The sequence below is a fragment of the Talpa europaea genome (assembly GCF_964194135.1).
Source record: "Talpa europaea genome assembly, chromosome: 11".
In the NCBI taxonomy this organism is placed as follows: domain Eukaryota; kingdom Metazoa; phylum Chordata; class Mammalia; order Eulipotyphla; family Talpidae; genus Talpa; species Talpa europaea.
The window spans coordinates 51,726,963-51,754,020 of record NC_140078.1 but is presented as its reverse complement, the minus strand read 5'-3'; the positions used below and the strand labels follow the sequence as shown (position 1 = coordinate 51,754,020).

Sequence of the window (27,058 nt, the reverse complement as noted above, 5' to 3'; positions counted from 1 at the left end):
CCACGTGGGTTGGAACATACTTCATGTAAGACTGATTTTAATTTGTTTTCAGCACTTTCATAGAAGGGACTGTCCCAGATCTGAAACTGTTCAATGTTGTATTCACTTCACAGTGTATCAAGCACCAGCGTTGCCATGAATTGGTTTCAAATAACCCTTTATATATAATTTTATATTTTTATATATATATATAGTTATATCAAAACTGATAGTACATAGTATAACTGGAAGAAAGAACTAAACTTAAAAGGATATGCTGAAAGGATGGTTTGTGAACACAATAAATAAAAGTCCCCCCTCCCAACTTCCCCCCTCGACAAAACAAAAACAAAAACCAGTTGTAATGTACATGGAAAATTGTGCACAGCAGATTTTTTTTTTTTATAAAAAGTAGATTCAGGAGCACATCCAATTATAAATGATTGTTAGGAAAATCATATAAAACAATGGAATACATAAAAGTGTCAAGAGTAATCGTCAGGGTGCGAAATTCCTTGGTGGCCAGATGCCCATGGCAAGCAGAAATTATCCTGGCAGCATCACTAAGAGATCGATGTCCACAGAAGAATCCCCAGGGGTGCAAGCAGCATGGGCAGGTGGAGGATTTGAATTTCATACCCTGATTCATAGTTTTCACAATTCCATGTGCAATTTCAGAAAGATTCATCATTGACTGCTGACATGTCGCCCTTTGGCGTGGAGGAGCGGGAGGAGCCCTTGTCTGTGCTCTCCGAGCCGGAGCTGCTCTGGTTCTGCTGCTCTGACCCTGCACTGGAGGTCACTGTGGAGGAAGAGGTCGAGGAGGAGCGAGTCTTTTCCTTAAAGTCTGTGATAATGACGGTGACGTTGCCCACAGTCACTGCCAACTGCTGTGCAGTGCTTCTGTCCACATTTTTCAGCCGGGGTCTGAAAGCAACACCAACAGGGAAACCACCAATTAAATCATCTTCAGATTAAAGTTAACTTCTGGCAGAAAGTCACCAACACACACACACAAAAACTTCATGACACTGTGGCAGTAATCTAAACTGCCCAAAATTACTACAAAAACTGTTGATTAGCCTCAGCAATGACAGAAGCTACCAACCGTGAGCAAAGGTTTGAACCACCACGGAATTACTAGCAGTGGTCTCGCTCCTGTTTGGTAAGTGATATAAAAGAAGCGTGTTCGTGCGTATGTGCACATGTGTGTGGCATACAGCACACATATATTAAAAGTCAGCAGACTCACATCTAGCTCTTCATCCTTGTCAAACTACAAACCCACAGGCACAAAACACTGGGTTCCTGCTTATGACTTAGGAAGTCAGAGCTGCAGCAGAAACTACTATTCTACTCTAGTTTCAAATACCTTGAGGTGTGATTCGTTTCACTGGTCTTTGTCGTAGCATTTGCAGACTGTATACTGTTTGCTTCACTAGGAGGATCTTTCAGAATATCAGACTTTGGTCTAAAGGGGAGAATACAAAAAGGCACTTAAAAGACAGCTTTGATTCATGTGCAAAAGATTACATACTATACTCAGTTACCCAGGAACTTACTTTGTTTTCTTGTTGGTGTTTTTCTTGGTAACACTAGGACTGATTTCCTTATCTTTCTCAGGTTTCTCTTTGTCTTGTTTTTCAACTTTCTCCTTCTTCTCCTTTTTAGGGGGTGGTGGGGTGGCATACTGTTGTGCCACTTGTTGTGCCACCAGCTGAGAATTGATCCGAGGCTTTCTAGAACATTCAAGAAAAGATAAATCATTATTTGTTTTATGAACATTTCTTTAAGTTTTTTATTTTGGTCACATAATTTAAGATATTTTATTACTGAGATCTGGCAACTCCATAGGAAATTAGACTGCGCTACTTCTCCATTATTATGTCTATGTAGTATGGACAGGTCCACAGAACTTCTCTTTCCAATCCCCTTTCTGTATATTCACTTTTATGACGTATATACTACATGTGCTCACACAAAGATACACATCCCTGTGCCGTGAAGGTTTTCAGTGACTAAAACACGACGTAAACATTACTTCTGAGCTGTCAAGATTGTACTGACAGACAGCTTTCAAACAGTCCTGCCTGCCACAGAGGGTTACTCATTTTATTAAATGGTCACTGGTAATCCCTCAAAAGAAAGAGTGGAAACTAGAATTGTGACATCCACTCATCAATTCAGTAATTATGACTTGGTCTGCCCTCCTCCAACATCGTGGCTGGCACGGACAAGACATATAGCGCAGTAAAAGGTAACTGTGGTTCATACAGCTCCCAAGGGTAAAGAATGAAAGTCACTATAAAAAAAAAAAATCTTAGATAAATGACAAATAAATAAATAAATCTTAGATAAATGATACATTCATTGTGCCATCAACCATTATGCCCATACCAATCTCCAACTGACACTGATTCTTAGAACTATTGTTCACAAATTCTAAGTGGTGCCAAACACTTTTCACAATGCATGACCATTCAGATTTAAATGGGAAAGTAAGAAAGCTTATGCATTATTTTTATCAAACATTAATTTTCAAAGACATTCCCATCTACATAAAAAATTTATAATATAGTAAACTCTCCAAGTACAAGGTGGCAGACAAATACCCCAATGGATCATTATTGAATTGCAACAACTGGCTGGCACAATGTAATGGTCACTTTCAGACCTTACAGCCCCCTCTCCAATCCCAGGATGGGGGACAGGGTCTGATCTGGCTCATCAATGGCAGAGTCAGTAACGGAAGATTAGAAAAAATGCAAAACCAAAGTTAGGGGAAAAAAAAAAAAAAGTCCATTTTAGATATTTCTGCTACTTTGAAAAAGAAAACAAACAAAAAAGAAGAGTTGCTAGATAGATGACATGCTAACCCCCAAATTAAGCAGGGTAACTGAACACCACATTTTGGAGCAGGATGTGGCTGAGAAGGGATGCAAGACAGGGGATGCAAGACAGAAGAGGACATATTGCTTGCTTCCTATCCAGGTGGGCCTGAGCATGAAAAGCGCTGGTTGCTCACGGTGTGTCAACACTGGTTGAGAGGCAGCGTGGCTTTGCCAGGAAGCATACTGACAAAGGTGCAGTCTCCGATTCACTTTCCTAAGGGCCTCCAGGAACAGTCTTCATCACAAGAGGTAGCACACCATGAAACCCAGTGGCCTCACTGTCTCTAACACTGAGGTGAAGTAACACTAGAAAAGGGATGGACAGACTTATCTGAGCCCCATCCAAATAAAGCTGGGACCTCTAATGGGTAACTTTCTATTTTCACAGGTTTTACAAAGGCAACAGTCGCTATTCTAACACATTCTACTGATTCAAAGAAGAAGTATGACTGTACTAATACTCACCAAGAGGATAACATCTACTATAAAACACTGTACACTCACTCACTAGTGGAGATACAAACATAGTGCATGTCTACAAGATTACCACAGTTTAAACAAACTGCCACAAGCCAACTAATACTCAGGTGTCAAAATAAAGTACATCAGTTAATGTGAAAGTATCACTAAAACTTTATTAAAAACTACACCTTGAGGGAGAATTTCAACTAAGCGAATGAGCAATGTGACTCAACAACAAAAAACACCTGGACACCATCTTAGACACCATCACCATCAAAGCACCCTTACCAGACAGTCAAAGGTGAACCAGCTGCCTGGCCACAGAGAATGCCCAACCCGATCACCAAGATACCCAGCCAACCTTAGTTCAATCTCCTCATCTCACTCTCTCCAGGACACCCTAAATAAAAAGTCTATGATGTCTCTTACCACGATGCACTGTAATTGCCAATCAACTGTATACTCCTCAATAGCAAGACCATCTCTTAATCATCTCTTACCACAGTATTCAGCACAGTATCTGGTACTCAATAAAATTATCTAGTGGATGAGTAAAGAATAAATGAACATGTCTAAAGAAGTCAAAGCAGGATGAGGATTGAGAAGAGGGTCCAAGTTTTTAGTGTTTGATCAGTATGACTTTTAGGGAGCAGGTCACACGGGATTAGAGCAGTAAAGAAGACTAAAGTCATCGGAAGACCAACATACAGGGGTGGGAAATAGAAAGCTGTTTGAGAATTGTGGTGCTGAGGTAAGGGGTGGGGTAGCCCAAAGGGGGTCACAGGGTTTGAGATTTCTATAGGAAAGGGAGATGAGTACACTGAAAAAGGTAGAAAGCCCTAAAGCAGAGGTTGTGTGTTCACTCTTGGGGCAAAAGAGATAAGGAATGTGAATGCTTTCCTCCGAAATAGGAAAAGGATATTAGGTAAAGGGGGGGGTGGGTAGAATTTAGAAATGAGAAATCAGAGGAGAAACTGTAGACATAAGAAAGGGTGCCTGGTTGGTGACTAGCATGCACTGGCATTAGGAAAGAGAACTAGTGAGGAGCAGAGCAGAAAGAAGTTACTTGGATCTCACAAACTGCCATTAATGGTATGAGTGTGGCCTGCCTCAAAGAAAGTTCTCAACTAGCCAGACATACTTATGTAGAATGGATTCTTCCTTCACCAGGCTGCTTGTCAGTGGCATACTGGGAACAATAGGTAAGGCACTTGTGTGCTTTGCCACTGGGAATTATTCTTTAACACTTCAGGAAACATTCTCAGGATTCTTCAGCACATGCACCACAATCCATTACTACAGGCCAAAATCCACATGCATAAAAGGTACAATTCTACTGTTATTTGGTGTGAATGCTCTCATTGGCTTCTAAGAAATGCATGATTCACAAGAATGGTGAAATATATGTTCCTCTCTGATGGTTAAACCAAAATTTCAAATGGAATGGACCCACAGCTGTTTGAGAACTGATTATTGCCAAGAAAATATGGGGCATCTGCTAAAACCACCTGTTTTGGTTCAAATGTACTACTATATTCTAAATGTCAACTCTATGTCTGAAATTTACGAACTAACCCTTCAGTCATCACCTGTCCCTCACAGAGAACACTCAGTAACCGATGAGTTATTTTTATTGGTTTAGTTATAGCTGACTTTTCAAACTAGTTCTCCCCACCAAGTCCTACAGTTCTTCTAGGGTTTGGGAATGATGATGAGGTTGGGAAAAACAACGAACTAATTCCAAACATACATGGTATGTCTGAACAAAGTACATACCACAAAGCAATGCAAAAATTAAGTAACATGATAGCAATAAACACATCTCAATAATCATCTAAATAGTAATAATTTTATTCAGTAAGAGTTATACAGCAGCTGAGTGGATTTCAAAACAAAGTCCAACCTTCTGATGTTTCCAGGAAACCCATTTTACCAACAAAGACAAGCAGACTTAAAAAACAAAAAGAAAATCCTACAAGCTAATGGCAATTTGAAAAGTCAGCAACAGCTATAGTTATTATATTTGATAAAATAGACTTCTTAATAACAGAGAAACAGATGGACATAACATTGTAATTAAGGGCCTAGCACAAGAAGCAACACCCCCCCCCCCCAAATGATAGAGCACCAAGATACATAAGACAAGTATTAGTAGAACTAAGGACCTGGTAACACCACAATAATACTGGATCTTAATACTCCACTTTACAACTCTGAGGAACCTTACTACACTGTTGGTAGAACATAAACTGATGTAGTCATGCTGGAAAGCAATCTGGATTTACCTTTAATACTAAAATGGAAATACTCTATGACCTGGCAACCCCACTGTTGGATATTTATCCAAAGAACCTGAAACCATCAATTCCCATAATTATATGCTCTACAATGCTTACTGCAGCAATTTATTCACAATAGCTAGGACATGGAAACAATCCACTGATAGAGGACTAGATCAAGAAGATGTAGTATATCCACACTATGGGATACTATTCCTACATTAAGAAATAGAAAATGTTGCCATCTACAGAAAAATGGATGGAGTTCAAGGGAATTAAGTGTAATAAAGGAAATTAGAATGACAAAGGCAAATATTGGACTTTATACAGTAGATGATTTGACAAAGCAAATTACACTAACTAGCAGATACTAATGAAAAGAAAGTGAAGTTTCTGAAGTTAAGAGGGAGGGAGGAAGGCGAAAGATCAGAGGGAATGGTGGTAGGAAAATGAACAGCAAAACGCAACACAATCCTTTTGGAAGGGGAAGGTAAAAGAAAGAGGCCTCCCAAGTAAAGGTGCTGCCCTGACAAAACTAGGTTCTGGTCATTCCTGTCATGTGCCCCCTCTTTCTTTCAAGATTTATTTACTTATGCATATAAGAGCTGGGGTACAGGCCAGAGGTGGGGGGTGAGAGGATTCACCAGAGACAGAGCAGGGAACACAACAGGCAGACTGACTGAAATACACTGCTGAGGGGAGCAGCGGGCGAGACAGGAGAGGTCTGCCGTGCCATGTGGGTTGCTCCCTGGCTGGCAGGGGATCGAACTCATGGTGGAGAGGCTGTGGATTGCTTCACAGTGCTGTGCTTAACCCCGTGCACCACTAGGGAGGCCCCCCCCCTCTTTATTTTGAGGTTAGTAGGCTCCTGACTGCATGTGAAAGAATGGGAATGTCCAATCTCCACTCTGATGGTGAGGGAAGCTATGCAGAGTTTTTCAGACTAGAAAATACAAATTGTGTCTGAAAGTAGGAGAGGCAGAACCATTCATAGCCATCACAGGACAGGCACATCATGAAGAAAGATCAAGCACGACAACATCCTCTAAGAGGAAATGTCTCCATTTTACAAACTGACAAGTCTGAAGTACACACAGATTAAGAAAGTCATTTAAGATTTACAGTTAAATGGCTTAACAGAGTTTTTTTTTTTTTTTTTTTAAACTCAGTTCCATCTGAACTCTCTGCGGACTCCTCTTGAGAAGGTAAACCTCAAATATGTCTTCTCACCACTGAAGAGCCAAACGTGTGTGTGTGTGTGTGTGTGATGTGACTCAGGTGAAAACTCAGGCTAGAGTTCGGTTAGACACTGCCAAGAACCCCACTGGCACACTAGCCTCACCATCCTCATCTCTTGTAAGAGGAAGACAACCTGAGACCTGGTCATCCTTAAGGAAAGAGAAAAGTTTTCCACTGCCTCTGAAACATTCCCTGTAAAGAATAAACTGTTACGCGGGTGTGTAACACTGATCGGTGAGAAATCACTTTACACTGCTTAGTGAAGTCTTCTAAGTGTAAATAGCTCGTTCAATGGGCAAAACTTTCAACATGTGGAAAAACAATTCGTTAGTACAGAGCTGAGTCTGGATTATCCAAAATTACTTAAACTTTCCAACTAACAAACCTTAAGCAAGAAATTAACAGTCTTCACAATACAATGAAAAGCATTTACATCAAAGCACATGGTTTACTGCTAAGCCTCAAGGTCAAACAATCTATGCAAATACCATCATCAAAATAGAAGTATTTGATGACAAATCTATACAGAAAACAGGGGTCCTGGTTTCTGTCATGAGTAAGTTTGGCACCAAACAAGTTTTTGTATCTTCTTCAATACTATAGTTTTTTATGGGGGAAAAAAGTGTTCTTAAAATTATTTTATAGGATTATTGTTGCTATTTCAATAGTTTACAAATGAAAAGCTGTTGTGAAATTTCAACAGACACCACCAGGCGAACATGTCTATTTGCATTTAAACGTTTAATATTTCAGAAAATAGTCCAGTCAATAAAAAGTGAAACAAATCTATCTAGGGATAGCCTCAATTTTAAAAGGGAAAATTCCAGAGCTGGAGCATAACATGAGCACATGACAAAACATGTTTTTGCATGATTCTGATAAAGGTACTCATACCACTTCGGGGAATACAGGCAAACCATACCTAAAGGAGAAATGCTGCTAACAGAACAAAGAAATTAGGATTCCAGCTCCAACATCCATGACCATAAAACCTTAGAAGGTGATGTCTTTTTTTTTTTTTAAACACCTAGAAATGTGAAGAACAGATGTGAAGTAAATGGGTGGGGCTCTTTCCCCCCACCTGTACTTATTAATTTATTGATTTTTTTACAACAATTTTAAAAGGTAAGTTAGTCACTAATACTCCCAGTTATATTAGAGTTACTGTGGAATTCACTAGAGAATTCACTAGATCCAAGAGAATGAGGATCTCTACATTATTAGCCTCGTATCCTTTCAGTTCCCCATGCTAGGATGACAGGTAGGCGTTGTATTAAAACATGTTTGTACCTTTTCATATTTGTTGCAGTGTCAGTAAGATTTATTAACAATACTTGTGTATATAATATTATTAATACTACAGAATTAATAAGAATCACCAATGTGCTCATCCAGGCCAACAAAGAACAGTAAACGAGGAAATATGGCAGATAATTTGGTTTAGAAGTAAATTCAAAGAACCAATTCTTTTTTTTTTTTTAAAGATTTATTTATTTATTAGTACAAGCACTGGGTACAGTCAGAAGCGCAGGAGGGTGAGAGAATTCCCCAGAGCCAGAGCAGGGAGCAGAAGGACCAAAGTACACTGCTTAGGGGAGCAGCGGGTGGCAGGAGAGGTCTGTGTGCCATGTGGGACCCTGGCTGGCGGCTGGGGATCCAACCGGCGCTGCAGAAGCTGCGGACAGCTTCACAACCCAGCGCTCAACCGCTGTGCCACCAGGGGAGGCCCAAAGAACCAATTCTTTTAACAGACCACTAAACAAGTATTCAGTATTTGTTCTGTTATGGGAAGAGTGAAACCATACCGCGGCCCCAACCTACATCTTCCCTGATGCCGGGACTTAAGGCTTTGCCATACAACAGCACTGTTCCGCCCAGTGACTAGAGCGAGCGCCCTTTCAGTTTGCTGGCTCAGGGCCATGTCAACATTACTCAGACTACTTGCAGCTTCCCTCAAGGCTGCTCTCGTCATAAGGTCAGGCATGCTACAATCAGGGTAATAATAACCCTCATTGAAATGAACCATCATCACAACATATATGATATGAAAAAACAACTTACCTCACTTTGCTAGGCTCATACAATGCATGACATTTTTAATTTCCTAAGGCTCTCCAAACAGTATCTTTTTCTTGCTGTCCTTTCCATTCTTGTGTAAACGCCTGTCTTCTAAAATTTCTCAAATCTTTTGGTTTATCTTCCAGAACTAGCACTTGGTTACTCTGAAGGAGTAGTTAGTTCACATTCTAGGTTACTCTTTCCTGCCAGTATACATCTCTGACATAGGAATTACTGTTTTGTCTCATATAATTAAAATTTCCCCTTAAATCTGACTCCAACTTTCAAATTAAAGAAAAAAAAAAAGTCATTCCTGTTCTCTTATGTCTTTCCTCTGTCATCTTCACAGGTGAGAGTGTGGACTTTAGAGTTAAGACAGCCTTTGGATTTTATCCAGGCCCTAAACTCTGGGTAAATTGCTTCAAATGGGATTGGGTTCTAGCTCCAACATATTTAATGGGACTGAAGCCAAGATTAAATAAGGTGAAAGTTCACTTAGTTCTTGTCATAGTATATGTACACAGGACATGCACACAGTTAAAAAAAATTTCCCTTAAAAATAATGTATACATTTCAAAGCACTACTTTTCCAGCTGCAGACAGACATTATTATCCTTCCTTAGGTACTGGAAGGCACACAGAAAGGTTTACAAGAGAAAAAAGCTGGAAAGCCTGCCCAAGGAAATTATTCTTAGAGACATAAATCCTTTGCAGATATTAGTTTCCAAAGTTAATTATGCTGTCTAGCAGCAATAGCAGCACTAAGGACCCTTATCAACATGATTGCCAACTTTTCTGCATCTTTTAGAGAATTCTTTTAAAAGAAGATGTTGGGGTGGAGGAGGTGCACTAGACTTCAACTGTACAATATACAGAGTATTACAAAACCTCTTACCAGATACAGTAGGGTCAGGATCTGACTCCCACAGAACATACATGAACATTCATAACTTAAACTAAAGAATCTGACATGTTCAAAAAACTACCATTTTGAATATTTAAATGTCTCTTATGCCCAGAAAATGTGTTTAATACTTGAATACCAGCAAGCATCGGTGCTTTAGTTTTTCTGAAAGCCAAGAACACATATTTACTAAGTAAAAGGAGCTACAAGTGGTTTAGATTCTTGAAAACAAAACATTTTCCTTTAATAAACCATCCTTGCATCAATGGGCAGATTTCTAGATCACTGGTTCTCAAAGTAATGTCCAGAGACACCTGGGAGTCTTCAAGACCTTTTCAGAAGGGTATGCCAGGTCAAGTCTATTTCATAATAATCTAAGATATCCTTTGCCTCTCATTTCCTATAGACTACACAAAATGCAACATTACTGCTGTGACAGCATCTGAATGAGTGCTTGTACATTCTTGTGTTTTAAACATTTCTCAGGGTTAAGTTCTTTCAGGGAAAGTATCCAGTGATACAATCAACATGAACCAAAGGTCCTCGGGCTCTACTTGTTTTTAAGAATGTAAGGGATGATCCTCTGGCCAAAGAGCGTGAGGACTGTGACCCCAGGACAACACCAAATAATTTATTGTTAAGTTTGTTTTATCACAGGCAAAGAAAGATTTTGAGAAGACAACTTCTAAGACAATTCAAGCTTAAATTCTCAGCAAAACTTCAAAAAAGAGACATGAAGAGTAGCATCACTTCCAGTCACAGATTAACATTTTGAAAATAAAAAAATATTTAAATTCATTAAACACCAAAATAACTTTCAAGAAGTGGGCTTAAAACATTTCAACCATTAACTATATAAACCTGGCTTCCTTCCATTTTCTCCCTTGTGGTGCCTAGAACAGAATTTTATTGTGGTTATTAAAATATGGAAAACCTAAATAAGGGATCAGGAAAAAGACTAATTATAATAAAGTAAAAATCAAAATCAACAAGCAACTATAAACCAGAGACATACTACAGCAGCGGGGGTGAAAGGGGAGAGGGGAGGAGGGATTAGGGTTAAAACAAGGGGGATGGGAATTTTATGGGGAATATAACTGAGATGAAAATGCATACATTGTGCAAAAATGAAAAATGATGTAAAAAATACATAAAACAAAACAAAAAAATTTCCAAAAGAATTTTTTTAAGTAATTGTCCTATAATAAACATGCCTTTTAGATCCCCTACAACATTTCTCCAAAGGCAAGGCCACCAATAAAGAATGTACTACTTGATATTATGTAAAGAAAAAATGTTACCTAAACTGTTTTCAACTTTTTGAAGATGGGGAATTGATTTACTTGGATGCCTTTAATCCTTTTTTAAAATTTATTCATGCATACAAGAACCGGGGTACAGGCCAGATATGTGGGAGGGTGAGAGGATTCACAAGAGACAGAGCAGGGAACAGAACAGGCAGACTGAGGAAATACACTGCCGTGGGGAGCAGCAGGCGAGACAGGAGAGGTCTGCCGTGCTAAGTGGGTATCTTCCTGGCTGTCTGGGAATTGAACCGGAGCTGCAGAGCGGGACAGCTTCACAGCGCTGAGCTCAACCGCCTGCGTCACCAGGGAGGTCCTAATCCCTATTTTTTGAAATTAATTTTTCTCTACAGGAAAATAACTGAGAGTTCAGCCTAAAAAGGAAACTGAGGCTGAAAAGGAAAAGTCCTTTGCTGGGGATTCGGGTTGGGTAATGTCTCGGGGTCACTGCCACACTTGCAGATCACATTAAGTGTGGGTACTGCCAACAGCAGAACCAGTGATGACCACCTCATTTATGAAGAAAACAATAGGCATCCGATCTCTACTCTCTGGCCCAGCATCCCCTGCTATTCAAATCCCACTGGGTAAAGGAGTAGCAATCTAACAGCATTCCTGTGGTGTCTCCTCTGTTTTAGCTTTGGCATTCTGGCTTATGTTTCATTGAACAGACTTTTCCTGGTGCCTACTATATATTCCAAGGCAGGGTGCTATGTATTCTGAGCTCATTTCCCAAGAAGCTGATATCACACAATAGATGTCAACTGCCCAAATCTCTGGTGAGGGTTCTTTGTCTTCTACAGGATATTTCTTGTCACACAAGCTGGATTATCAGATCATAAGGATGCCTAAGCTTTCCCCTCTTTCTGTATTTATTTTGAACTTAACTCAGCGACCATGCATGAGTTACATACTCTCTCCAAACTTCCATTTCCTCATTGGCTAAGATTAGAGAAAGGTTCTTTTAGCATTGACACTCAATATTTAATAAAGACAACTAAAGAGAGAGTTTGGACTTAAGGTAAAAGCAAGCTGGCAGTTTATGCTATTGAGTTCCTCTTTTTTTTTTTCTTCAAAGATTTGTTTATTTATTTTCATACAAGAACCGGGGTACAGATCAGATGCGCAGAAGGGTGAGAGGATTCACCAGATACAGAGCGGGGAACAGAACAGGCAGACTGATGAAATACACTGCTGAGGGGAGCAGTGGGCGACGTCTGCTTCGCCATGTGGGATTCTCGCCGGCTGGCCGGGATAGAACCCGCACTGCAGAGGCTGCAGATAGCTTCACAGTGCGGCGCTCAACCGCCTGTGCCTCCAGGGAGGCCCTGCTATTGAGTTACTCTTTTAAAAATTAACTGCCTGGAAATAACATCACTAAGTACACTCAACAAACCATACTGTTGGGTTTAGAGTTTGACATACCCTCTCCCCTCAAAAGACACACAAAAATCACCTTACATTTCATGTCAATGATTGAAGAGGAATCACAAAAACTACAATCTCTAAGCATATAAACTTGATGAATCAAGTCTTTCTCCAAGAAACATTATACTAAAGCAAGCCAATCTGTTCTGCAAATTACTTTATAGCCTTCAAAATTAAAATTTAAAATGCATTTAACCATTATAGAATTACAGTCCATGTCACAAAACTGGGCACTTGAAAAGCACACAAACCAAAGATTTATCCTTTCAAAGCAAAACGCTATCAGATAATTCCAAGAAACCCAAGGTCTAACAATCAGTTACCCTCTTTCAGGTCTTGGTTTCCTCACTGTAGATAAAAGTGTTGGACTAAATTAAGGTAATCTTTAAGGATTCCCTCAAATATGATGTTTAAAATAAACACAACAGCAGCCCCTCTGCCCGCCTGTGACTATGCAGGTGTTTCTTTTGGCAGATCTCTCTTTCAGGCCGCCCTTTCTGCCCACTTGTGTCTCTGCAAGTGCCCTTTATTCTTCTCCTCCCCCCACCCTCAAAATAATAAACCTGCCCTTTTGAATTAAAACAACAACACATTTTAATGACTGAAAATAATTGTTCTGACAAGCCAGCTCATGATCAGATTATCATGTCTTGAGTAAATCACATGTAATCAAAACTTTTTTCATCACTTCAGGTGTATGTCTATTGCAGGGTTACTCAACCTCAGCACTGGTGACATTCATTACTGTAGGGACTATGTTATGCAGTGTAGTCTATTTAGAAATATCCTGTTTGACCTCTACCCACCAGATGCCAATGGCGCCTCCAACCCCCACTTACGACAAATGAGAATTTCTCCTGACATTCTCAAGCGTTACCTGGGTGGCAAAATCATTCCTAAGTGAGAAACACTGGTCTGTAACATCAGGAGGAATAGGAGCATTTACAAACATGGGAAGACAGAGTAGGGAAAAACAGCACTTTTCCCATCAAAAGTTCATGAAAATGCTATCTACTGAAAACATCTGTACTGTGTTCATCATTCTAACTGATGGGGGTTATAAAAGTATTTAGGAAGAAGCAGCCTAAGAATTTTGACTAAACCAATACTGTTGTTTTTCATAGTTATATAATCACTCTTTTCAAACATTCTGTAGTAATTTTAAGTGATGTTCTATATTACATAGGAGCACACAGATTTACCCATCATAAGATAGACCATTTATGCTGATTAAACATGATGTCTTTGGTAATTCTATATACAGTCAAGCATCACACACAGGAACATATCAATCTCCCAGAGATAAGTAACATTATTTTAATGTGTAACACCTATTCTGGGGGGGATGGGGAGAATCCAAAGTAAATATAAAACTATTTCTGTTTATAATACCATGAGACCAGTCCAGTCAATCACCAACAGATGCTAGATGGAAAAATATTTGATAGACAACAACTCTGATCAGTAATACCATTTATACTTTAGGCATTTCAGGTTAATCATGGTCTTTATTTCTAATAAGGGAAGGGAATTTTTAGGTTATCAAATTATTTCAAACAACTGAAAAATTAGGTGTGAATGAAGGTGAGGACTCAAACCACCAGGAGTCATCTGGCTATAATCATTAGCACTCAGTCTGAGAATTGCTTCAACTCAATAAATATAACTTTGTCTTGCTGAGGCAGTGGGGGCGGGGGGGGGCGGTGTCAGTGTGGCAAAGGTTTAAGACAGGAAATCACATACCAATTTAAACAAGAGTGACTCTTTGAGTTGAATGTTGGTCATAGGTTACAAATATATCTGAGAAAAAATAATCAGAAAATAACTAGAATTACTCCAATAAGAACAGAAACTTGAATGAGGACATGAATATTTCAAGATATATTGTTAACGTTACATCCTAAAAGGTGCATGTACCTTATCTTAGTGACTAAAAAATGCATCATGCGATGATCAAAATCCACTCAAGCTAAAGGAAACATATGCTGGAAAATCTTGGTAATCAATTCTTCCTAGACTGAGACCTTTTAATTCTGAAGGATGAACGGAAATAGTAACAAACATTACTATAATAAAAAGTTAATTCTGTACAGCCCCTACCCATCTATAAGCACTTTTCTTACCTAAGCAAAGTTCCCAAAAGAACTTTCCTAGCAAATAAATGTGGGAAAATGATGTCAAATGAATGCATCACAAAGGCTATTGTCTTATGTTTTCAGCATCAAACATTTACTGTTAGGATGTTCAGAACACCTTGCTGGGAATACTCCGGTGTACTCTCTCCTCTCTCTCATTCTTCCCATTCCACTAACCACCTACCTCAAAAAAGCTATCTCTCCACTTTTGTATCTTCCATGTCATGTCTTCTTCCACAACGAACACTATGAGATCAAAGATCCAAACCAAAATTTGTAATTATTTTCCAGCTTAAAACCTCTGCCCTGCACGTAGCTTACAGAAATAAATGTTAACTCCTCGTACCTTAACACAGGGCTTCTCACAGTCTAGTTCCAACATTTCCTTAGCAGCCTGCCATTCCTCTATACTCACCATGCCAGAGATTGCTCATTACGAGCTTAAATCACACAGCACTTTATCTTTTTCAGAAGATACCTTTTACCAATGTACCTGCTTATTTACAGATCCCGGAGCTTTCAGAAATGTTTTCTCTCCATTTGCAAAACTCATACCTACTTTAAGATCCAATTCAATGCCACCGCTCTTCCAATTTCTCCTAAGTTTATGGCCAGATAGTCTTGGTTCCCGAACTACTCTCATATACCACTACCACTTAACAGTCCATATTGTATCATGATTCTACCTACCTACCTATAGATATCCACCCACCCACCCATCACACTGGCTCTAAGAATGTACAGAGGTGTTATATCAGTATGTAACACAGAGTGGTGTTATAAAGCTGTAGGTAAGTCTCTCTGGGCCTTGGAACTGAGGGGCTAAATATAATTCACCTTTTATACCGTCATTCAGAAGAATAACCTCTAGGGAACAGTAGGATCTCAATGAATGTAAATATTTACTCCAGAGATTGACCAGCTCCCGACCACATTAAAGGTAAGAAAATCTAACAAAATGTTCCAAAATGACTTTGAAAATTAATAGGTGATGAAATGTTTCTGAAATGAGGCACTGCTGAGCTTTCTCCACGTATCACCTCATAATTCTCACAACCTTTTAAAGTTTTTGAAGGAACCAAAGGGCTGGAACGGGTTTGTGAAAATCTGCCCATCAAGGAGGTAGCCCTTCAAAGTAAGAGTTTCTCCTCTACTCCTTCACTAGATTATATGCATACCCTTTAATCCTTCTCCCTTGCCCCAACCTCAGTATTCCAACTTTTTCAGCACATGCCACCAACACTCAAAACAACATAAAAGCATGCCAACAGCAGATTTCCTATCTAGGGTCAAGGAACTAGGACAAAATTCTTAGGAAAGTTGTTCTTGGCCTTTTCTGTTTCTATCAAAGTGAAAAGATCTACAGGTAGTAACAACTGAGTTCTCAAAGCATGGCACAAATAAGTCAGCTTACTTAGCCTTAGAAAAACCACAGTATCACAAGAGTAGGTACGTAGAACCAGGATTCTCACACTACCAGCAAGTTCTCCAATTATATGGAGCTATCTAAATCCTTAACTTACAGGATATTTGGATAAACTGGGATGATGGTATAGTATATGCATCCAAGTATCTGCATCATTCTAAATACAAGAACGTTTTGGCACCAAGATAAGCCAATCTTCATGCCTTGCAATAAATTTCCAACAAAGTGTGGGTTCTGTATGTGTTCCAAAACGACTCTGAAATGTCTTTGTTAGAAAAGAAACAAACTTTCCCCCAAACTAAATTGCAGCAAGTGCACTTTCTTCAAAGAAAGATTTGTTGAAAATCTGACTCAGTTAACTTACATAGATAAAATTTTTCCAATTTTTTGAAGTCTGCAAAGATTTAAAATTTCACCTTTTAACTAATTTTAGAGTTGTAAAAATAGTACATAACTCAAATGCGTCCCTCACTCAAATTCTCCTAATGTTAGTATCTTTTTTTTTCTTCTAATGTTTGTATCTTCTACAAACAGTGTTAATATCAAAACCAGAAATGAATACTGATACATATCTTTGGACACTTCCTCTTTTTATTCTTACCAGTTTCCCCACTAATGTCCTTTTTTTGTTTCAGCATCCTTTCTAGGGTTCGACATCACATTCTGTTAATAGCTCATTTGCCATGTCCTCCTAGCTATGACAGCTCCTCAGTCTCTCTTTCAAGGCCTTGACATTTTAAAATTATCGATCGGCCATTTTATCATTTTATACAAAAGCCTCTCAAATTGGATTTATCGTTATTTTCTCATGATTAGAATGAGGTTCTCCATGCGCAACCAAGGTGTATGTCACATGAAGGGGTTCATGATGTTACTATGTCACACTACGGGTGAGGTTAACCACTGATAAGCTCACTTGGCCAAGGTGTGTCTGTTAGGTTCCTCCATTTTAAAGTTACCATCTTTTGAATAAATACTTCAGAAGAGATATTTTGGACTCTTTTTTTAAGTACAAGCTGTTTTTCTCAAAAATTTAAAACCACTAACTTTAGCATCCAAACATGGATTCCGCAAAAATTTACTATTGTTTTTTGTTTGCTTTGTGTATGCGTAATTATGATGTTTTAGTTCCCACTTCTACATTAATTGAGTTCTTCTATAAGAGCTGTCCCTCTCACTCATTACTCATTCAATTATTCCTATCAGTATTAATTAATGTGGGTACTTATAGGCTAAAATCTAAAACTAACATTACTTTATAGTTCAAATTTTTCTCAGCTTTGGCCTCAAGGAGCTTGGCCTTCAAGATGAATTATTCTGACAAATTCCCATCCTTTGTTGAGCCCTTAAAGTCCAGAAGTTTTTAGGATCAAATGTTCTTTTGACTATTTTACATTTCTAAGCACTGTACTCTAAGAAAACCATTACAGACTAGCCAGAGAAGAATGAAAATATTCTACCTTGCCAGTTATGCAAAAATGATAAATCATCACATCCTATCTCAATTAAAGTTATATTCCAGGCAGTATAATCATTAACAAACGTTGGGTGATAATCAAAGCGAAGTGGAGTTGTGGACACCATAATGAGTACATTTTCTCAGAATGTACTCACTACTCCAATGCCTCTATTAACAGAAAATTGCTGTTTTCTGAAGACATACTTGATCATCATTAAACATTTTGTGGCGAGACGTAAAAATGCCAAATTTTTAGATGATAGATTCTAGTTAGACCCATGTTCTCTAAAACATAAATATTTTTCTGGCATTCTAGGCAGGAAAGGGAAAAGATGTTGTTTAACAGTTATCACCACTCCCATTGTTCCTTTGGGTCCTTTTCCATATAATCCCCACACTTCCAGATCTGGCAGGTCACTGATTTGTTGTCTATCACTATGGATTAAATATGCCTTTCCTATTCACATAAAAGGAATTATATGTCATATAGTCTTCATTCTGTGGATGACTACTTTCTCTGAGCATATTATTTCAGAGTCATCCATATTGCCATGTTTTGTTCATGCAGTCTCCTGTGCATAGACATGGCAACTTCAGTTTTTCAGCTATCATGAATAAAATTGCTCCGAACATTTATGTACAGGTCACTGTGTAGACATGTTTTCATTTGCCTTGGATTAAATACCTATGGCAAGTATTTAACTTTGTAAGAAACTGCCAAACTCATTTTACATTTCCTCCAACAAAGTATGGGCATTCCAACTGCCCCAACATTCTCACCAGTATTTGTGTCAGTCATGCCAGCAAGTCTTCAGAGTAGTAGCTCAATGTGGCTTCGAGCTGCAATTTCCCAATGACTTAAGACATTAAACCAACATTTTGCTTATGCTGCACTTTCATACAGGTGCAGTTGATGGTTAAACAGAAACAGTAAGTTTTTACAATATTTGCAAAGATCAAAAAGCTTGCCAAAATGATAACTGTCAAAGCTGGGGGATGGGTAAGAAGACTGCTGTCACTACTTCTGTTTTTAAATTTTGTCCATTAAAAAAAAAAACTAATTTAAAAAAACCCAGAAATCTGCCAAGTTGCATACCCAAAGACTATCTTAAAGTCTTAACTGAGGTACTGAATTCAGAAAGGAGAGAACGAGTTAATCCCCCCTCCACACACACACATTTAGTACAGAGTAACAGAATAAAGCATTTTTGAGCCAAACACCTTTTCAAGAACCCACGTTCAATTAACTTAAAAATTAACGAACTGACCCAGATGATTAAGAGTGTACGCACATATAAAGATCTGCAAAATTAGTGAATTAGAAGCAGGCACAATGCACAGGATAGCTGGAGGGATACCTAGCACTTTGGGTAACTGAATGAAAACCTGAAAGGGGGAAGGGGCTTAGTGAACTGGACTAATAGATTTGAGATCAGACAAAAAGATTTCATGGAATAGCGGTATTTATGGAGATGCTCTCTTTGCTGTATTTCTTCATCTAAATGTAACTGACTTAGTGAAAAGAGCAATAGATATTAAGAATTTGGAATTTTAGCCCTGGTTCTTTTATCAACTTGCAGAATTATTTATTACAAAACCCTGGGCCTTCAGCCTCAGCTTTCCCAACTGCTTAAAAGAAATATAGTAACTGTCCCACAATCTTTTCAATATGGTTGAGCCTGGGAACCAGCAGAATAATTCCAGAAGGGTGAACAGAAGAGATTTTTTTCATATTCATACACACTTTTCTATATACATATTCATAAAGCAAATTCAAGTTTTAAGAACTTTGACTTTTGTAAAGACAAAGTATTTCCCTCTCCAGTTTCAGACAAATAACGTTTCAGAGGGTTGACACTACATAAATATTCCAATAAAAAAATCCTAATTGTCACATTACATTATATTACATTTGAGTGGGTGAATTTTACAGATAAATCTACCAAGTGCCAAACAGCAAAACAAACCCCCATTTTTTTCACTTTTTAAAAACTGTATTACATGTTCCTAGTATTAAACACTGTGGAAAATAACTGTTCAACTATCTAACTTTAGGTTATTACAGTGGGAATCCTGGAGAAGAATGCTGAGCTGCAATGGTCCTAATTCAGCCCATGTCCCCACTTTCACCGCATGGGTAGATGACAGCATTCTACAGTTGTGTTAGCTGTACACTAACAGCCATCTATTGTTCCTGCTGTTAACATAAGAGCCATCCCACATCCACAAGCGGTCCCCATTCCAGGAGACTGAAACATACTTAATACAACAGGCCAGAAATGAGAATACAATGTCTCCCCAATGTCTTTTAAGGAGATGTTTTAAGTGACTTATTATTGCATTGTAGCTATAAATCATAAATTACATTTAAAACTTCCTCCCATAGTTAACCTTAATAAATAAATCACAGCTGTGCCATCTCAGTATGAATCCATGCTCCGAACGTCTAGACTAATTAATAAACTTCAAGACACAAACACACTAATAGTCGACGTTCATCTACAAAAAATTTAGTAAAGCAAGACCAATCCTTCCCCTCAAACATCAGCTAGAACTGGTAGAGATATAGGTGAGGATTAAAATCTTAATCATAGAAGAGATGGTGTTTACCTATCAAATCAATCTACAGAAAGTATATTAAATTTCTAATCTTTACAAAAGCACAAAAACTCAAAATATTGTCAACTCAACTTTGTTGTAATAATACAATTAGCTTCATTCAACCTTTTCAACTACTTTAGGAATAAATTTGAGAAACATACATCTTAGCATCCCCTCTTAGGTTCATAATAGACAGTAAACATTAAAAAGTTTCATGTTGAGAATCTATGTGACATTTTTTACCCAAAATAATTTATTTGATCATAGAACTTTCTTTGGTAATGCTTGTTTTCACTATTCATTAAATTTTTAAGTTTTAGAGGGTTTTTTTTTTTTTTTTTTTTTTTTGGTCCCATCTGTCTTGCCAGTGAACTAAAGTATGAGAACTGGTGCTATTCTGGGGGGGAGGGGGGGAGCGGGTGTGGGTGGGAAGGTGGTGGCATTCTGTTATCCTAAAGGAAGTTGTGGTTCACTGTCTTCCTTCTTTCTGATAATAAAAGTGAATAACCAATAAGGTAATAAGATTATGTATTTTACATATTCATTCCCAGAGTTATCATGGTAACAACAACTGTCTAGGAATTAGCACAGAGCTATAACACCTACAAAGGTTGCTGGATACTCATCCTGAAAAATACTCCCTGTTTTACAGATTAGTAAACAGACAGAACCAGTTATTTTCTGAAGAATATGAATTTTATTTGTATCTATGTTCATAACAACCAGCTAAGTGCCTAATCAAGGTTCCTAAAGATTTTTCCAGTTTTTAAGAGAATGGTGAGAGCATAACTAAAACACTGTTTATCTCCAAGTCCCAAATGATACCATGTTTTCTTAATCACAGGGAAATGTTTACACTTTCACTTTCCAGTACAAATTGATACGTCAACAAATTTATCACTATTTCAAAAAGGTTAAAATATGGAAAACTGATATATCATAATAGTCAAAATGGAATATGACTGGATTACATCTAGGGATAATTTATCACTTGCCTAGAGTGGTTACCACTGTGATAAAAAGATAATAGTGCTTAAAAATAAAATGGAATTAATTTAATTTTTTTAAAGATTCATTTTTATTTATGCATACAAGAATTGGGGCACAGGCCAGAGATGTGGGGGGTGAGAGGATTCACCAGAGACAGAGTGGGGAACAGAACAGGCATATCGACTGAAATACCCTGCTAAGGGGATCAGCGGGCGAGTCAGGAGAGGTCTGCTGCGCCATGTGGGTTGCTCCCTGGTTGGCCAGGGATCAAACTTGGTGCTGCGAGCTTCACAGATTGCATCTTAAACCCTAGCACCACCAGGGAGGCCCAGAATTAATTTTAAAATACACTAATTCAAGTTTTAAAGTCAAATTGAATTTCTTTCCCCTACCAATTTTTAATTCAAAAAAGCTAACCTTTATTTAGCCTAAAGAAAGCTTCAGGGATGAAGTTACCATGTGATTATCAACTGCCTATTAAAAAAAGCCTATAAAATAAACATTTTCAAAATGAAAAATGTTCTTCTTAAAAAAAAGGAAGCAAGAACATGGGTGAGTGGAGAGAGTTAGGGACATCCACAGTGATAAATTTTCCCAGAAAAATACCAGACTTTGTGGCTGGGACATTTATTCACAGTGTTGAGGAAACAAGATAAAGAACACTATCTTTATCTCCAATAAACTCTTCAGTATTTCTGTTAACCTGGGTGTGTGAGATCTTTCTTGGAAGCTTTTTTGACTATGATGTACAACTACTAACCTAGTCAGAAAAAGTACACATACAAGTCAATGTTTGCGTGCAATTTCAGAAAATGTGTGGATCCCATGGTTACAACTGGTCCAACAAATGTCAGTTCATAAAAAAACAAACAAGAACAACTGGGATAAACCTGATTCCACCCCGCACTTGCAGAATATTAACTATTCAGGCTGGTTCTTTCTCTTATCAACCACTAGAACTGTAAATTCAACGTTTAAGTTGAATTATGCCTTGAAGAGTACCCCCAAACTTAGCTAAAGTAACTGAAAATGGCCATACATAAATGCCACCCCCTACCTTTTTCTACATATACACACTCATATTAAGGTACAGTTTAATATCCATATCCAAGAACCATTTCATCTTTCTTTCTACACTGTTGTCCCATAATTGCTTTTTAATGGTCTGTATTTTTAAGTTGCTTATATGAGTTTTTGCTTGTATGTCTAATTTCCATCAACTAAATTTTAAGGATTATGATCAGAAACTACTTTTCAATTATTTTAAAAAAATGTTTCTTTCTTCCTGTAACACCTTAAATAATAGCCTAGAGATCAAATTTACCACTTTAAAGTCTTCTCAGAATAGACAAGTTTTAGAGTATGTATGAATGGGAGGGAACAAGTCTTTAAACAAAAATTTCACCAATCTTGTTCATAGCTGAGTACACTGGTACCAACTTGAAAATGTAAAAATTAAGAGTTTAAGAAGATCCTTGAGGGAGTTGATAGAGGCAGACTAGAATATAGAATAGAGTGGGCTTTGATGAGAGAAGTTCCACAGACAAAGCCATCCATATAAAATTTGTGATATAATCCCAGTTCATGGTAAAGTCAGTCCCCCAAAGTAGCAAGGTTTCCAGGTTTCCAAACAAAATCTCAACCTGCCCGGTAAGAGTGGGAGAGTCTACCTTTTCCCACCAAACAAATCTCACCCCAGTGTTACCTTATCACAACCATACTTATCCTATCCCAGACACACCAACACATTTTTTTAGACTCACTCACCCAGACCAGTTACGCAACTCTTCAAATCTCTCCCACTGGCGCACATACCCTCCAAATGCACATGGTCTTTAAACACACACATCAGGACACCAACAAAACACACAAGCAAATACAACACTCAAACCAGTACTCCGAATTTCACCTAAAAGATATATTCATATATCTTCCTTCAGTCACATGCCTAGGAAAGTCATCAACATCTAATATACCACATATAACACAATCATACCCTTGAAAATATAAAAACAATTAGATCTGAGCTTACCAGATGCAGGGGATGGGAATGAAGAAGAAATTAAAAACAAGAAGACATTCACATCTCCCAAGGCACATACTTCCCAGCCCTACCGCCACCACACCAGCAACACCACTTAAATAAAATGTGCTGCTTTTAAATTTTATGCACCAATTCTTTGATATTCCTCCCTTTCAAATAAAACAAAACTAGAGGGAGCCTAGTTCTCTTCTTAACTGTGGGTTATACTTGATGATGTACATCTAACAAAGAGAACATGACTTAAGTGACGAGGTCAGAACATAAAATGCATTGTGTCTTCCTTCTTGCTCTCTCTTGGGCCCTTGGGAGAAGCTAATGTCACTGTCATGAGGACATTCAGAAAGCCTTAAGGAAAAGTACACATGGTGAGCAACTAAGACATCCTGCTTTCCCTGCAAAAGCCAGCAAGGAAGTGAGGTATTCAGCAGAACCATGTAAATATTTAATCTTGAAAAGCAGATGTCCAATCTCAGTCAAGCTTTCCCATTAACTGTAGCCCCAGCCAACACTAATTCCCAGCCTCATTAGGGACCCCTGAATCAGAACCACCACCAATCAGGAATTAGATTTGTAATTCTCAAAAACCTTATGAGATATTTAAGTTGCTATTTGGGTGGAATCTTGTTACACACAATACACTGAACTACACTTCTTGCATCTTCCTAGTACACAATTCTTTATTTAAAAAATGCCCAGGGCCTCCCCCGGTGGTGCAGCGGTTGCGCACAGGGCTGTAAGGCTGCGTGCAGCCTCTGCAGTGCTGTTTCGTTCCCGGGCTGCCGGCGAGGGTCCCACAAAAATAAATAAATAAATAAATAAAATAAAATAAAATAAAAATTTAAAAAATTAAAAATGCCCAGAAAAGGGAATTCATGTTCCCAGTTACAAGATATCTACTATTTTCTACATTTAAGATTATATGTTCTGATCAGATCTACCCAAGAAGGAATAATGGTTCATCTGAAGAAGCCAGAAGTAAATCTTAATATAAATAATCCAGCACTGACCCTATAATCAATTTTTGGGATAATCAAATAATGTCAATAATAGTTACCATATTCCTTTAAAGCGAGGTTCACCAAATTTTTATATAAAATAGTAACTGTTTTAGGCTTATAGGCCAAGTCAAGAATATTATGTACACAGGTTCAAGTATTACGTCAAAACTAGAACAGCTACTGTTTCAGATGAGAATCAGGCTTGCCATTCCAAACTTAACAATATCTGATCACCAGAAGAAAAAAGACACACACACAATTCTGGCAAACTGGAATAAGTGCAAACGTGTTACAATCCAGATAGTAGAGGCAAGAAGTAAAATAAAAATGATCAATAAACAAGGAAGGGAGCTGAGTAGCAAACGATATGGTGTAATCAATACAACAAGCTACCATACAATTCATCTTCAATTATGTTGCTATTATTACATCCTCTGGGTTTAAAATTCAAGTTTCAAAGCTTCCATATTAAAATAACAACAACAACAACAACAACAAAAAACCCCACACTCACAGAGCTTCTGTAAATACAATTAATTTAGACCAAGATATGCCTGGATTTAATTTAGACCAAGGTATGCCAAGGATTAGGTTAATATATAAATTAACCCTTATAATAACAGAAAGGTCAGGCAACCTCCAACTTCAGTTCCAATACTCTAGGACTAGCTGCTCAACCTTTGAGAGTCATTTGTTTTCTCTGGAGTAGTTCCCCCTGATGGAGCTTAATTTTATTGTATCTAAAGCCTCTGAATGGCAAAAAGGCATGATTCCAATGTGTCTAAAACAAATACAAAGAAGCTGAAATAATTTAATTCTAATTAACCACCGGTATTAGGTGGTAAGCAAGTATTCCTATTCTTTCAAAAAAGCGGGGGGGACAGGGAAAAAACAAAGAAATTAGGGTCTGGAAAAATATTCCATGAGCTTAGGTTTTCTTATTAGAATATTCTTTCCAAGAAGCCATATACTAATCTTGTTTAATTTGCCTTAAGACAGTGTTGTCTCTCTCTAAAATTACATAATCATTAATCTCTATAGAATTCTTTTTTCCCAAGGAAAAGCTTCCTGTTAAATGTTCTTTTTCTCAAGTGAAAATATCACTGAATGCACTTGAAATCAGTCTGGTGGGCCAATCAATGACCCTGAAAACCCCTCACAGGAAAGATAACAGGATCAAGCTACATCTGCCACAAATGGATAGCCGGGTGTTCATTGTGAAATTATACATTAAAGTCTTGCACTCCACTTGCCTATATAATTTCCTGCCTAGAGCCTGAGAGCATTTATGGGAGACCTCATTATCCTACCTTTGATATCTAGGGACACGTAAGGATCCAGTCTGAATCTAAGTATTAGATTTCTTCAGTATTTTACATACACACTTAACATAAAGTCATGTTAGAATCCATATTGAAATAAATTGTTTAAAAACTGAAAAATAGTAAGTACCTTAGGAAAACTCAATGTTTTTAAGAAACATGTTTTTCTTAAACATATTTCTTAATATATTTATTGCTGCACCTAGCCATCTCCTTGCCATAAATCTATTCCATACATTACTTTAATGGGAATTGAAAAGAGGAGAAGTCTAAAGCTTCAAAGTAAAGAGTGGAAGTGAAATGAACATTTACATGGGCTTGACTTGGAATTTTAAAACTCTATTAACTACTATTCTCCCCCCAATGTGTTCAACGAAGGATTAAGTGGTGTGCAAATTCTTTTTAAATCACAGATTAAATATTTCTATGTAAAAAAAAAAATCAGTATTAACAAATAACAAAAGCAGAAAATAAAGGCTAGGAAAAAACATGCAATGCTGCTGTAAGACGGCTGAATTTCAATTTAGTTTCTGCTCTGAGTTTCCCCGTGCTCCTCACTACTGGGCAACAGCTTCTGGTTACAGTCACAAGCTCCTTAGGAGAGCAAATGGACTACGTAGTATCTAATCTTCCTTTAACATCACCATCCATTTTGTCAAATTTTTGGAGAAGCTGAAGAGAATCAGCATGAAGGGGGAATTTTCTGAAGACAAACCAGCAAGCAGATACAAGTTAAGGCTGAAACATGGCAACAATTAAGGCACTTAAATACCGCCATCCTCCCAGCTGTGGAGTGAACAACAGAGCCAGTTATAGGGAAAGTCTCCTTTTTTGTTATTTGGTGAGTCCACTTAAGCACAAGCATTAAATTAACTTCCTGAAGTTCTACTACATGCCATGTCATGCAGACATGCCAAGGTGCCTTTCACCTGGAAAATTTTCACAAGAGGTGTCCGCCAGGATCACAGAAGATCTTTAGAATACTACAATGGATATTCTGGTTTTACAGAACGCTTTCTGGTGAGCTTACCTACTCTATAGGCTTAGGCTTCCTGCAGGGCCAGTCATTAGTAAAATACACTGATAAATCCTCAAGCATTTTATTCCCTGGACAATTAAATAGAGGGACAAATAATGGCGGGGGGAAAGGCCAACCATTATTTTACCTCTTGTTTTTGGTTTATGTATCATATTTTCTTTTAAGCTGTGTAGTATGTAATTATGATCATTTGGTTCCTCCCACTTAGAAAATCCTTTGTCCAATTTCTTCTATTTTACAGCAGACAAACTAAATGTAGGTACTCAGTGATTGTCAAAGGCTTTACCATTAGTGTCTTCTAAGGAGTGGATATAGTGGGTTTTTCATTTCTAGCGTTGCCTTCCTCATAAATTCCAACAGATATGCTAAATATTCACTAAAAGACGACCAAGATGGCTCTCTGGCAGAAAGCCAGCACCACAAAATGAGGCAGAAGAGCAGGATGGAGCCAGACTAGCACTATTTAGGGATCATTTACTAAGCTACTCTGAATCCCCTCT

The 27,058-nt window shown here is 38.0% G+C and overlaps 1 protein-coding gene across 1 annotated transcript in view; it reads right to left on the bottom strand.

The window, feature by feature from the left end:
• Positions 1 to 653: 653 nt before the first annotated feature.
• RYBP (RING1 and YY1 binding protein) overlaps positions 654 to 27,058 on the bottom strand; it is a gene marked incomplete at both ends in the record, with an annotated part of 80,796 nt that continues 54,391 nt past the window's right edge. The window contains 3 exons of the mRNA XM_084248124.1: positions 654 to 906; positions 1,352 to 1,450; positions 1,542 to 1,718. Of these exons, the coding sequence (XP_084104250.1) occupies positions 654 to 906; positions 1,352 to 1,450; positions 1,542 to 1,718 (529 nt within the window). The remainder of the gene's footprint in view (positions 907 to 1,351; positions 1,451 to 1,541; positions 1,719 to 27,058) is intronic.